The sequence below is a fragment of the Rhincodon typus genome, chromosome 47 (genome assembly GCF_021869965.1).
Source record: "Rhincodon typus isolate 14 chromosome 47, sRhiTyp1.1, whole genome shotgun sequence".
NCBI lineage: Eukaryota > Metazoa > Chordata > Chondrichthyes > Orectolobiformes > Rhincodontidae > Rhincodon > Rhincodon typus.
The window spans coordinates 9,643,882-9,656,704 of record NC_063378.1 but is presented as its reverse complement, the minus strand read 5'-3'; the positions used below and the strand labels follow the sequence as shown (position 1 = coordinate 9,656,704).

Sequence of the window (12,823 nt, the reverse complement as noted above, 5' to 3'; positions counted from 1 at the left end):
GGATGGGGTTGAGGTCCCAGTGGGTGAGGGTGAGGATGAGGATGAGGGTGGGGTTGAGGTCCCAGTGGATGAGGGTGAGGGTGGGGATGGGGATGACGTCCCAGTGGGTGATTCCAGTAGCCTAAAGGAGTGAGCCCAGTGGGTGAAGGGGGCCTTAATAAGTGATGGTGAGCTAATTGGTAAGGGAAATGGGGAACCCTGTGGGTAAGGGTGAGAAGAGGGGTCCCAGTGGGTGAGGGTGAGTTGAGTGGCTGAGGTTGGGGTCCCAGTGGGTGAGCAGTGATCTGGTGGGTGTTTAAGTCGCAGGCTGGCATTCCTAAGAGTTGTTCCAAATGTGATGGTCCAAATAAACATCTGTCAAAACCTGGGCCAGAAAAATGAATAAAGGAAAAAAAAAACACAGGGCTGTAATGCCAGTATGGGAGCATTGGGATCAATTCAGGTCATTCTTCCAAAAAGCCAGCAGGAGGTGACCTGAATGGCCTCATCCTGGGTGCTGGTTGTGAGGAGCTGGAAAGTTGGCTGTTTTTGTAGGTGGAGGGGGTGGAAATTGTGCCACGGGGGAAAACGTTTTGGAAAATTTAATTAACAGTGTGGACCTTTTGATGTTTTTAAAAGGGCCTTAGAATGTAACTGGCAGTGTCACGTTTTCAAATGACTCTTGTAAAGAGCAGCGATGAAACAGGGTGAGCCTAACCCTATTCCAGATTCCACACGTTTTCACTCCAAACTCCAGGGGAAATACGGAACAGCCAGTTGTAAGAGATTTTTTGAAAACATTGCGAAGACCTTGGATAGTTTGAGTGTGGTGGGGAGTCAGTGTTGCCCCACACGTATGGTTGGGGATTTTCCAGTCGGTTACATTGTGTTTTGCAGACAGGAATCTGGCGGATGTGACGTGTTTCTATCTTGCTTTGAGCCTGTGCCAGGCTGGGATTGATCTGCACGCTGAACGGTGTAGACAAGAGCGGGGACTGGCACCAGGTTAAGGAGGCGATACCGTGAGCTAGTTATCAGGATCAGTGAGTGAAGCAGTCCCTGTTCACAAAACTGTCTCCAGACTGTGTTTCGAAAGAGGTTCCCACCCTTAGGGTACAGGCAAAACTGATTGAAAGGCGTTGTGATCGTTTCATAAAAGTTTACAATCTGTGGTTATAAGGTGCTCTGAGTCAGAACACGGGATTTGGGCCGGTTTCGGGAGGTGGGGGTGTAGTGGTTGTTGAGTCACCATCTCTGAAAGAGATGGTCAGCCATTTCAGGAACAAACAAACAGAAGTTGCTGGTAAAGCTCAGCAGGTCTAGCAGCGTCTGTGAAGAAAAATCAAGGTTAATGTTCTGGGTCCGGTGACCCTTCCTCAGACCTGAGGAACCATTTCAGAGTGAGAAAGAGAAATTTCTGTCCACTTTTAGGATTTCCCCCTCCATTGCCAAAATCCAACCATCTGGGGGCAGCTGTGGACAGTCGGTCACTGAGTTGCTTTGAGTCTGAGAGATTGATGAATTTTTGGCCTCTTGGGGAAAAGGGACGATAGTGGCCCTGGGTCCGATGATGATAATGGATGGGGGAGCAGCTCGAAGGCCCAAGTAGCCTCACTCTGTTCCTATCTCCAGTGTTCTTTGATGTAGAAGGTTTTTCCACAACACTTCAGAGGCCTAGTCTGAAAAGAAAAGGATATCAGGGCAAAAACAGGGGTTGTCAGGGCTGGTGACTGAATATTTACCCATAAGGTGGGTTTATAGGAGGATAGAGAAGTGATGGTAGGGTTTAGGGAGGGAGTTTAGAACTCAGGCTCCCATCCACTGAAGGCATAGCTGCCAATGAAGTGGACAAGTAAGTGAGGCTTGGTGAAAGGACCCCCACTTGGAGAAAGAAGATTGGACAGTAGTGTGGGTGTGGGGGATGTGGAGAAAGATGGGGAAGCTAGATTTGGAAATTGAGAAGGTGAGCTGTGGTGGGTGAGAGAGTTTAAAGCTTCATGTATCCTGTAGGTGAATCTGAGAAGCGAAGGACCAGGGAGATGGTGGAAATTTGGATGTGGGGGCTGCTGGTGTGGAGTCACTGCATGTTTGAACCTCTGTACAGATTGTGAGCAGCCTGGGTTAGCCAATGGCTTTGGAGAAGGCAAGAATATATTGGCCCTCATATTTTAAAGTATAGCCTTCCCAAGGGAACAACTCGCTCCATAATGGATGTTGACAAATTCCAGGGAGGTCATGGATGTTTACAGCATAGAAAAAGGCCCTTCAGCCCATCGAGTTTACACTGGTCAAAAACAAGAACCTAACTGTTCTAATCCTGTTTTCCAGCAGTTGGCCCTTAGCCTTGTGTGCCTTGCCGTTGCAACTGTACATCCTAAATATTTCTTAAATACCATGAGGGTTTCTCCCTTTCCCATCCTTACGGGCAGTGAAGTGGAAGTGAAATTTTACTAGGAGTCATCAGTGTGTCTCTGGAAACTGACAGTTTTGCAGTGGGGCAGGATGTAGATAAGATTTGGTGGGAGGCAGATGAAGAGCTAATCCTTTGGCTGAGAGAAAGTATTACAGGGATTCCCCATTGTCGTGACTGTGTGGAGGAAGTCTTGCTGAGTTAGCCAATGGAGGGTTCGTGTTGGTGGAAGAGTGGTGGGTCAGTGAGGGATGGGACTAATGGGAATTCACAACAGGAGGTCATTGAGCTGCAGGAAATGTAGGATCTGTTTGTGTTTGAATCCTACATTCCCATCTCTTCACCACCACCCCTGTTCTCTGCTCCATAACCCTTGATTTCCCCCTATCTAGTGAGAATCTATCTGCTTCTGCCCCAACAATATTCAATGACTCCCCTACTCCACCATCCCCTCTATGTTATCTCTTGGTGTGATCACATCATTCCTCAAAAGTAGCCTAAACGGTAAGTTCCAGCCACACCTCCCTGCCTGCTAGCCTCCTTAAATGCCTTAGCCAACCTATCCAGATGTCAGAGATAGTAGGAACTGCAGATGCTGGAGAATCTGAGATAACAAGGTGTAGGTGAAACGTCAGCTTTCCTGCTCTTCTGATGCTGCTTGGCCTGCTGTGTTCATCCAGCTATACACCTTGCTACCCAGGTGTCATCCTACTTTCAGGAATCAAGGGTTATGGTGAAATGGCAGGAAAGTGGAGCTGAGAATTATCAGATCAGCCAGGTCCCATTGAATGGTGGAGTAGTCTCTGTGGGTTGAATGGCCTAGTTCTATTTCTACATCTTATGGTCAGTGGAGAAGCTTATCCCTTCTTTTTGTTGCTATCCCGTGGTTTATTGGGGATTTGCGCTCCTCATATTCATTATGCTCCAGGTTCACTTCCATTTGCTACCTTTCTCTCTAAATGACCAGTTCACTGAAATATCCCCAGAGTCTACACCTTTCTTCCTCATGGTGTTTCGCCATGGGAACCTGCCTCGGAGGAAGTTGGTTGTGATTTTGAGTTCTGTTGTACCACCTAGATGTGCTGAAGTTTTATTGGAATAGATTCTGTTGGAGTTTCAGGAATTAAGGTGGAGAGTGTGCAGGGAGGTGACCATTAGAGAGTAGAACATAGAACAGTACAGTGCAGGAACAGGCTCTTTGGCCCACATTGTCTGTTCCAACCCTGAAGCCATTCTAAACTAATCCCAACTATCTGCCAATGCCCTGGTTCCATCTATTCTCTACCTGCTCATGTGTTTGTCTAAATGCCTCTTAAACATTGCTATCATGTCTGCTTCTACCACCTCCCCTAGCAGCATGTTCCATCCTCTGTGTACAAAAAACGTACCTCGCACATCTCCTTTAAATTTTCCCCTTTCACCTTAAACCTGTGCACCCCAGTATTTGATATTTCCCACCCTGGGAAAAAGACTCCAACTATCCACCCTATCCATGCCTCTCATCATTTTATATACTTCTAACAGGCCACCCCTCCTCCTCCAGTGCTCTCGTGAAAACAATCCAGGTTTGTCCAAACTCTCCTTTTAGCTAACACACTCCAATCCAGGCAACAAACTAATAAATAAAATAAAACACTGCACATTCTGGAGATCTGAAACAAAAACAGAAATAGTTGGAGTTCTGATGAAGTAACTTGTTTTCTTCCCGCGGATGTTGCCAGACCTGCTGAGTTTCTGCAGCAATTTCTGTTTTTGTTTCAAACATCCCGGTACATGTCTTTTACACCCTCTGCAAACCCTCCATATTCTTCCTATAATGTGGCAACCAGAACTGCACACAATTGAGGGTGGGGTTGGAGAGGGAGAGAGAGAAAGAGCAATCACAAGAGTGCAGTAAAGGGTTCTTCAAACTGATTCCTGGGGATTGAGTTGACTCTGCCTGTATTCACTGGAAGGGATCTCGTTGAAACACATGAAACTGTGACAGGGCTTTAGAGACTGGAGGAAGGATGCAGGGAGCATGTTCCTCTTCGATAGAAGAGCCTAGTACGAGGAGCCAGGGTCTCAGGATTTGCAGTAGATCAGATTGGACTGAGATGAGAAGTTTCTTCACTCAGAGGCTGGTGAACCTATGGAATTCTCTCTGCCAGGCTGCTGTGAGGCAAAGTCACTGAAAATATTTAAGAAAGAAATAGATACGTTTCTATAGGCTGAAGGTTTTTTTATTCATTCACGGGATGAGGATGTCACTGGCCAGGCAGCATTTATTGCCCATCCCTAATTGCTGAGAGGGCAGTTACGAGTCAACCACATTGCTGTGGGTCTGGAGTCACATGTAGGCCAGACCAGGTAAGGATGGCAGTTTCCTTCCCTAAAGGACATTAGTGAATCAGATGGATTTTCCCTGACAGTTGACAATAGATTCACTGTCATCGTTAGACACTTAATTCGGATATTTATTGAATTCAAATTCCACCATCTGCCATGGCAGGATTCAAACCCTGGTCTCCAGAACATTATCTGGGTCTCTGGATTAACAGTTCAGCGATAATACCACTAGGCCATCGCCTCCCGCTGCTGTCGAGGGGAATGGGGAGAGAGTGCAGGAGTGTGGCTTTATGGTCGAGCAATAGCCACGATCATGTTGAATAGTGGTGTGACCTCGATGGGCTGATGGGCCACCTCGTCTTCCTGCTGCTGGTTTGTACGAGTGTATTTGGAGGAAGAGAAGGTTGGAGAAGCGATGATCAGGACAGAAAGTTTAAAGTTTGTCGTTTTGTTGAGGAGTTTGGCAAGGCAGGAGTCACGCTCTCCACCGCTGCACCCCACCCCAACTCTCATTCTGTCGCTCTCGGTCTCAGTCTCTCACACGCTTTCTTGTGTAACATTGTGTGGAGGCCAGGAAAGAGAAGGTGGATGTTCAGGGGCAGTGAGCTGGTGGAGAATGTGAAGATTCTGGAGTTGGTGCTGACAAATTCGAGGAGTTGGGTAGAATGGGCCTGAGGCTGTGCAGGAGGGGTGGGGATCGGGGAGAGGGGGGAATGGTTGAGGAAGGTATTGGGTTTTTGGGACAGGGAAAAGAAGGGGCAGTTCGGAGCTGTTTTCGATCTCGTTGATGAAGCTCCTTATGTTTTCTCCAGTGGGAAATTGGAATGACTGTTTCTGGAAATGGGGATATTTTCCAGATGATATTACAGGGTCAGCAGTAGAGGTTGAGTAGAGCGAGATCCAATCAACATTCCTGTGACCAGAAATAAAAATGGGCCATCTGAGTGATTGTCACATTTCTCGTGTGTGGGATTTTGCTGTGTTCCAGTATCTTGCCAAGTTTCATACCTTGCAGGAAAGGTCCACAATGGGTTTCACTGACTTTGAGAAGCTGAGTACGAGCTGGCCTCCTGGCTTGAATACCTCAGACCTCACGGCTCTGTACTGCCTAGACCCGATAGCTGGGGAGACTAAAGGCCTGATTCTCTGTGAAGTTTGTCAGAGGGCAGGCCTGTATTCCCCCATTCATCTCTTGTGTGTGTGTGTGTGTTCCTGATTGGCCCCATCACTGCAGAATGAACTGGAACACCTGGTGTCAACTGGCCAATGTACATAGAAGTGAGAAATGTGTTTAAAATCCTACAGTTTCCCACACATCCCACAGGAAATAGGTCAGTGGTCAATGCACTGGGAGCTGACCCACAGAGAACACAACCACCATGGTTATGGATAGTAGACCCCCACACAGAAGAAGAGGATGGCCAAAGTGAGGGTAGGACCAATCAGGAATAGTGGAGGGAACTTGTGTGCAGAGTCAGAGGAGATAGGGGAGGTCCTTGATGAATACTTTGCTTCAGTATTCACCAGTGAGAGGGACCTTGACATTTGTGAGGACAGCATGAAACAGGCAGAAATGCTTGAACAGGTTGATGTTAAGAAGGAGGATATGCTAGAAATTTTAAAAAACATGCGGATAGATAAGTCCCCTGGGCCAGATGGGAAATACCCAAGGTTACTATGGGAAGCGAGGGAAGAGATTGCTGTCCCTTTGGCAATGATCTTTGTATCCTCACTGTCCACTGGAGTAGTACCAGAAAATTGGAGGGTGGCAAATGCCATTCCCTTGTTCAAGAAAGGGAATAGGAATAATCCTGGAAATTACAGAACAGTCAGTCTTACTTCTGTGGTGGGCAAATGATTGGAGAGGATTCTGAGAGATAGTATTTATGATTATTTGGAAAAGCACAGTTTGATTAGAAATAGTCAGCATGGCTTTGTAAGGAGCAGGTCGTGCCTCACAAGCCTTATTGAATTCTTTGACGATGTGACAAAACGCAACGATGAAGGTCGAGCATTGGACGTGATGTATATGGATTTTAGCAAAGCATTTGATAAGGTTCCACGTGGTTGGCTCATTCAGAAAGTGAGGAGGCATGGGATTCAGGGAAATTTGGTTGTTTGGATACAAAACTGGTTGTCCAATAGAAGACAGAGGGTGGTAGTAGATGGAAAGTATTCAGCCTGGAGCTCAGTGACCAGTGGTGTTCCGCAGGGATCTGTTGTGGGACCTCTGCTCTTTGTGATCTTTATAAATGACTTGGATGAGGAAGTGGAAGGGTGGGTTAGTAAGTTTACTGATGATACGAAGATTGGTGGAGTTGTAGACAGCGTGGAGGGCTGTTGAAGGTTGCAACGGGACATTGACAGGATGCAGAGCTGGGCAAAGAAGTGGCAGATGGAACTCAGCCCAGAAAAGTGTGAAGTGATTCATTTTGGAAGGTCGAATTTGAATGCAGAATACAGGGTTAATGGCAGGATTCTTGGAGGTGTGAAGGAACAGAGGGATCTTGGGGTCCACATCCATAGATCCCTCAAAGTTGCTACCCATGTTGATAGGGTTGTAAAGAAGGTGTATGGTGTGTTGGCTTTCATTGGCAGGGGAATTGAGTTTAAGAGCTGTGAGGTTATGCTGTAGCTGTATAAAACTCTGGTTAGACCACTCTTAGAATATTGTGTTCAGTTCTGGTCACCTCATTACAGGAAAGATGTGGAAGCTTTAGAGAGGGTGCAGAGGAGATTTACCAGGATGCTGCTTGGACTGGAGGGCAGGTGTTATGAGGGAAGGTTGAGGGAGCTAGAGCTTTTTTCATTGGAGCGAAGAAAGATGAGAGGTGACTTGATAGAGGTTTACAAGATAATGAGAGGCATAGATAGAGTGGATAGTCAGAGACTTTTTTCCCAGGGCAGGAATGACTATTACGAGGGGACATAATTTTAAGGTGATTGGAGGAAGGTATAGGGGAGACGTCAGAGGTAGGTTCTTCACACAGAGAGTGGTGGGCGTGTGGAATGCGCTGCCAGCAGTGGTAGTGGAATCTGATACATTAGAGACTTTTAAGCGACTCTTGGATAGGCACATGGAGGATAGTAAAATGTAGGGTATGCAGGGTAGATTGATCTTAGTAGGATAATAGGTTGGCACAACATCATGAGCCGAAGGGCCTGTACTGTGGTGGACTGTTCTGTGTTCTATATGCACCACATAGCAACGAGATAATGATCATTTATGTAAAGACAATGGATTGAGGGGCAGATGTTGACCCCAGAAGCCGTGGGGGATCACCCCTGCCCTGGGCAGCTGCACAGTGCTAGTAGTTAATCCCATCAGAAAGAGTGGCCCCCTAAAGCTGTAGAACTTACTGAACTGACAAACTGCTCAGTTAGCCCTCACTTAGTAGTACAATAACCACTGAACTCTGATCGATACTCCCACTGCTACTTATACATCCTGGAATTTTATTTGGATACATCCCAGTGTGGGGGTTATTTGTTTTAGCTGCTCGCGTTACTAAAACATTGCAACACGCTGCTGACTCACCTTGTTCGTAGTCTCCCTCCTTGCCCGTCTCTCTCTGTCTGTCTCTCTCTCTCTCTATCTCTATCTGCCGGTGCCTCTCTCTTTCCTGCCTTTCCCCATGCCCCTCTGTCCCTGTCTGTCTGTCTCTCTCTCTTTCTCTCTGCCTCCCCCCCAATATTTCTTCCTTCCCCCACTCACACTCTTTCTGTCTCTCTGTATCTGTCTGCTTCCCCCGCCCCCACTCTCTGCTTCCCCCCTGCTTCTCTCTCTCTCTCTCACACTCTCTGCCCCCCCCACTTTCCCCCTCCTGATGGGATCCCAGGGGAGACAGGATAGGGGACAAGGGCAGAAGAGGGGACAGGGAGATCCTGGGGTGGGGGGAATGAGGGGATCCCAGGGTGGAGGAGAGAGGAGACCAGGGAATCCTGTGGGGGGGAGGTGGAGTGTGAGGGGATCCATGTCTTGGGGAGGGGAGGGAGGATGGATGGGAAAAGGGACCGTGGAGCTCCCTATGGATATGTGGGGAGGGAGAGAGGGAAGGGCTCGCTATCCTGCTGAGTGAGCCTGTCTGCTGCTGGTTTGTTGAACAGCAGTTTCATTCAGCTGACTTGTATCATCATCCACAGGATTCTCTGCAGCAATCCAGGTGACCATCCCAGATCCCTTTCGGACAGCGATCCTTTTCCAGCCTGTCATCCTGAAATGTCGTTATGATACAACCAGCCTGCAACCCCCCATTGTCCTGTGGAAATACAAATCCTTCTGTCGAGACCGAATCCTGGATGCATTCAATCCCAGCAGCTCAGAGAATCAGGTCAATGACCAACTGCAGCAAGTGGATCCAAATTACAATCCATACGTGAACTGTCCAGATAGCTCTCGCACAGTGAGGACAGTCGCATCCAAACATGGAAAAGCAGTGACCCTGGACAGTTATTATCAGGGTCGAAAGATAACCATCGTCAACGGTAAGGGAGCAGGAACACACCCATTCAGCCCATTGAGCATCCTACCCCATTCAACACGATCAATGCTGATCACCAGCATCTGGTTAACTCCCTTGCCTGTCCCCAAAAAGGCCATCCATGTGAACACTGAATCTCGTCAGGCATTTGGCCTGCACAGCCCACCCGGGCAGAGAAACACATTCCTCACCCTCGTGAATGAGGACGTTCCTCCTCCACTCGGACCAGTGCAACTTGTCTCAGAAGCTGAGACTGTGACTCTGTCCCTGGGGAGGGATGTGTGTGGGCGGTGGGTGTGTGACCTCTCGGAGTCGACCCTATCAAACTCGTCATTCTTGCGCGATTCACAGGGACCATGTTCCATTCTTCGAGAGAGAACCTGGGTTCAAATCTCACCACAGCAGATGGTGTAATTTGAATTAAGTCTCTAATGATAACCTGAAGCCATTATTGATTGCTGTAAAAACCTATCGAATTCAAATATGTCCTTGAGAGAAGGAAACTGCCATCCTTACCTGGTGTGGCTCTCACTAGACCCACAGCGATTATGACTGGCTCATAAATGCCCTTTGGGCAATTAGGGATGGGCAATCAATGCTGGCCCAGTCAGCAACACATCCAGGGAATTAATAAAACTTTATTTAAGAATAGTTTGCAGTATGCTGGGTATCCACTGCTGTTGGATTGCAGACAGGTGTCAGTCTGCACCAAACTGAACCTGAGGAGGGGGACCCACATACTGCCCCTGTACCTGGTCACCAGCTTCCCTTCACAACTTGGCACATTTTTGGTGTCTTGCTTCCTACTGTGGTAAGACGGACTCTGCATATCACTCCCTAACACTGTGAAGGAGAGCCATACAGCTGTACAGCACAGAAACAGACCCTTCAGTCCACTTCGTCCATGCTGACCAGATATCCTAAATTAATCCAGTCCTATTTGCCAGCTTTTGGTCCGTATCCCTCTAAACCCTTCCTCTTCATGTAGCCATCCAGATGCCTTTTAAACATTGTAATTGTACCAGCCTCCACCACTTCCTCTGGCGGCTCATTTTCTGTATGTTCCTTTTAAACCTTTCCCCTCTCACCTTAAATCTGTGCCCTCCAGTTTGGACTCCCCTACCCTGGAAGAAAGACCTTGTCTATTCACCCTATCCATGCCCCTCATGATTTTATAAACCTCTATAAGGTCACCCCTCAGCCTCCGACGCTCCAGGGAAAATAGCCCCAGTCTATTCAGCCTCTCCCTGTAGCTCAAACCCTCCAACCCTGGCAACATCCTTGTAAATCTTTTCTGAACCTTTTCAAGTTTCACAACATCCTTCCTGTAGCAGGGAGACCAGAATTGAATACACTATTCCAAAAGTGGCCCTAACCAATGTCCTGTACAGGCGTAACATGACCCTTCCAACTCCTGTACTCAAAGTACTGAGCAGTGAAGGCTAGTGTACCAAATGCGAGAGTTCTTGCTATGACTCTGACTCCTGACATATATTACAGGACAGTTTGGAGCATCTGATTCCAAGCAGTCAGCGATTAACCGAGACCCGGTATGATTTTGATTCTCTGTTTGTTCACAGTCATCATACAGGACAACTTGGAAATGAATCTCTCTTCAGCTGTAACTGGGCTGTAACCAGGGTGACAGCTCTCTCACTTCTTTGCTTCATGTTTCTTTCTCATTCAGAAGCCGACCTCAGCATTGAGCAGACAGCTTGGGGAGACAGTGGGGTTTATTACTGTACAGTCACTGCCTCTGATGATCTCTCGGGTAACAATGAAGGTTACGTGGAGCTGCTTGTCCTGGGTAAGTGAATCTCACAGCGGTACAGGCGTACGGGCACCCCCCCACCTCACACACACACGTGCACGCACACACACGTGCAAAGGCGCACGCACGCGCACGCACACTCTGACTGTCACTGGGGTACGGGCTCACACACACGCACTCACGCTCACTCTCACACTCACTGTCTCACTCACTCTCTCTACTCTCGCTCTCGCTCTGCATTCACACTGACTCCCTCTCTCTCTCTCACACGCACTCTCTCTCACACGCACATCCTACCACCCCCACCTCCACTGGCGGACCATTGGTTGATCGGGTGAAGAAACAGTTTCTCTGTTGAGTTCAGATTGCATGTCCTGCCTCATTGATTCCTGTTACTATGTTTTTAATGTGGCTTGTTGGTGGCCTGTGTGTGTTTGTTGCCTTTCATTCAACCAATGAACTGAGTTAATGGGAGGGAATGAGCTCCCAATCCCAATGAGCAACATCCGAAGGTTTTTTTTTTATGGTTAAAGGTGGAGAGTGGTTTGTCCGAATGCATCGCTGCTTCTTAACCAGTGACTTCTGTGACGTGCAGGTGACTGTGTGTCTATGGTCCCCAGAGTCTGGCCATTGGTGAGATTGTGAGAAAGCATGGGGCGGGATGGTGTGGTGGGAGTGCTCCCTGTGATGATTCTACATAAACACTTACAGAGACCCCCATATTGTGACCACCCCAGTGTCCTGCACCTCCCTGTCAGGAATTGGGTGGGGAGGGCATCAGAAACCTCCATGTTGGGGCACACTCCCTGCGCAGAGGAAGTTCACTGGACTACCTAGAATGAGTAGATTGCTCAATGAGGAAAGGCGAGCCTGAGTGAACATAAGAACCAGGAGCAGGAGTAGGCCATTTGGTTGTTCGACCCCGCTCCGTTATTCAATAAGACCGTGGCTGATCTTTTTGTGGCCTCAGTTTCACTTACCCACCGTCTCACCATAACTCTTAATTCCTATACTATTCACAAAATTATCTATGGTAGCTTTAAAAACATTCAATGAGGAAGCCCCAGCTGCTTCACTGGGCAGGGAATCCTACAGATTCACAGCCCTTTGGGTGAAGATGTTCCTCCTCAGTTCAGTCCTAAACCTGCTCCCCCTTATTTTGAGGCTATGCCCCCTCGTTCTAGTTTCACCCGCCCCAGTGGAAATATCCTCCCTGCTTCGAGCTTATCTACTCCCTTCATAATTTTATATGTTTCTATAAGATCCCCCCTCATTCCTCTAAATTCCAATGAATATAGTCCCAGTCTATTCAGCTTCTCCTCATAAGCCAACTCTCTCAACTCCGGAATTAACCTAGTGAATCTCCTCTGTACCCCCTCCAGTGCCAGGACACCCTTTCTCAAGTAAGGAGACCAAAACTGTACACAGTACACCAGGTGTGACCTCACCAGCACCCTATACAGCTGTAATATAACCTCCCTGCTTTTAAACTCAATCCCCCTAGAAATGAAGGACAGTATTCCATTTGTCTTCTTAACTACCTGCTGCACCTGCAAACCAACCTTCTGTGATTCATGCACAAGGACACCCAGGTCCCTCTGCACCGCAGCATGCTGCAATATTGTAACATTCAAAATAATAGTCCTTTTCACTGTTATTTCTACCAAAATAGATGACCTCACACTTATCAACATTGTACTCCATCTGCCAGACCTTCGCCCACTCACTTAAACTGTCTATATCCCTCTGCAAACTTTCAGAGTCCTCTGCACATTTTGGTGTACCACTCATCTTAGTGTCATCCACAAACTTTGACACGTTACACTTGGTCCCCAATTCCAAATCATCGATGTA

At 47.7% G+C, this 12,823-nt stretch overlaps 1 protein-coding gene across 4 annotated transcripts in view; it reads left to right on the top strand.

Annotated features, from left to right (window-relative positions):
• Positions 1-12,823, top strand: part of lsr (lipolysis stimulated lipoprotein receptor) — a 22,961-nt gene that overhangs the window by 1,273 nt on the left and 8,865 nt on the right. For all 4 annotated transcript variants that reach the window (XM_048620678.1, XM_048620675.1, XM_048620677.1 and 1 more), the window contains exons 2-3: positions 8,861-9,202; positions 10,886-11,005. In XM_048620678.1, coding sequence (XP_048476635.1) covers positions 8,861-9,202; positions 10,886-11,005 — 462 coding nt within the window. The remainder of the gene's footprint in view (positions 1-8,860; positions 9,203-10,885; positions 11,006-12,823) is intronic.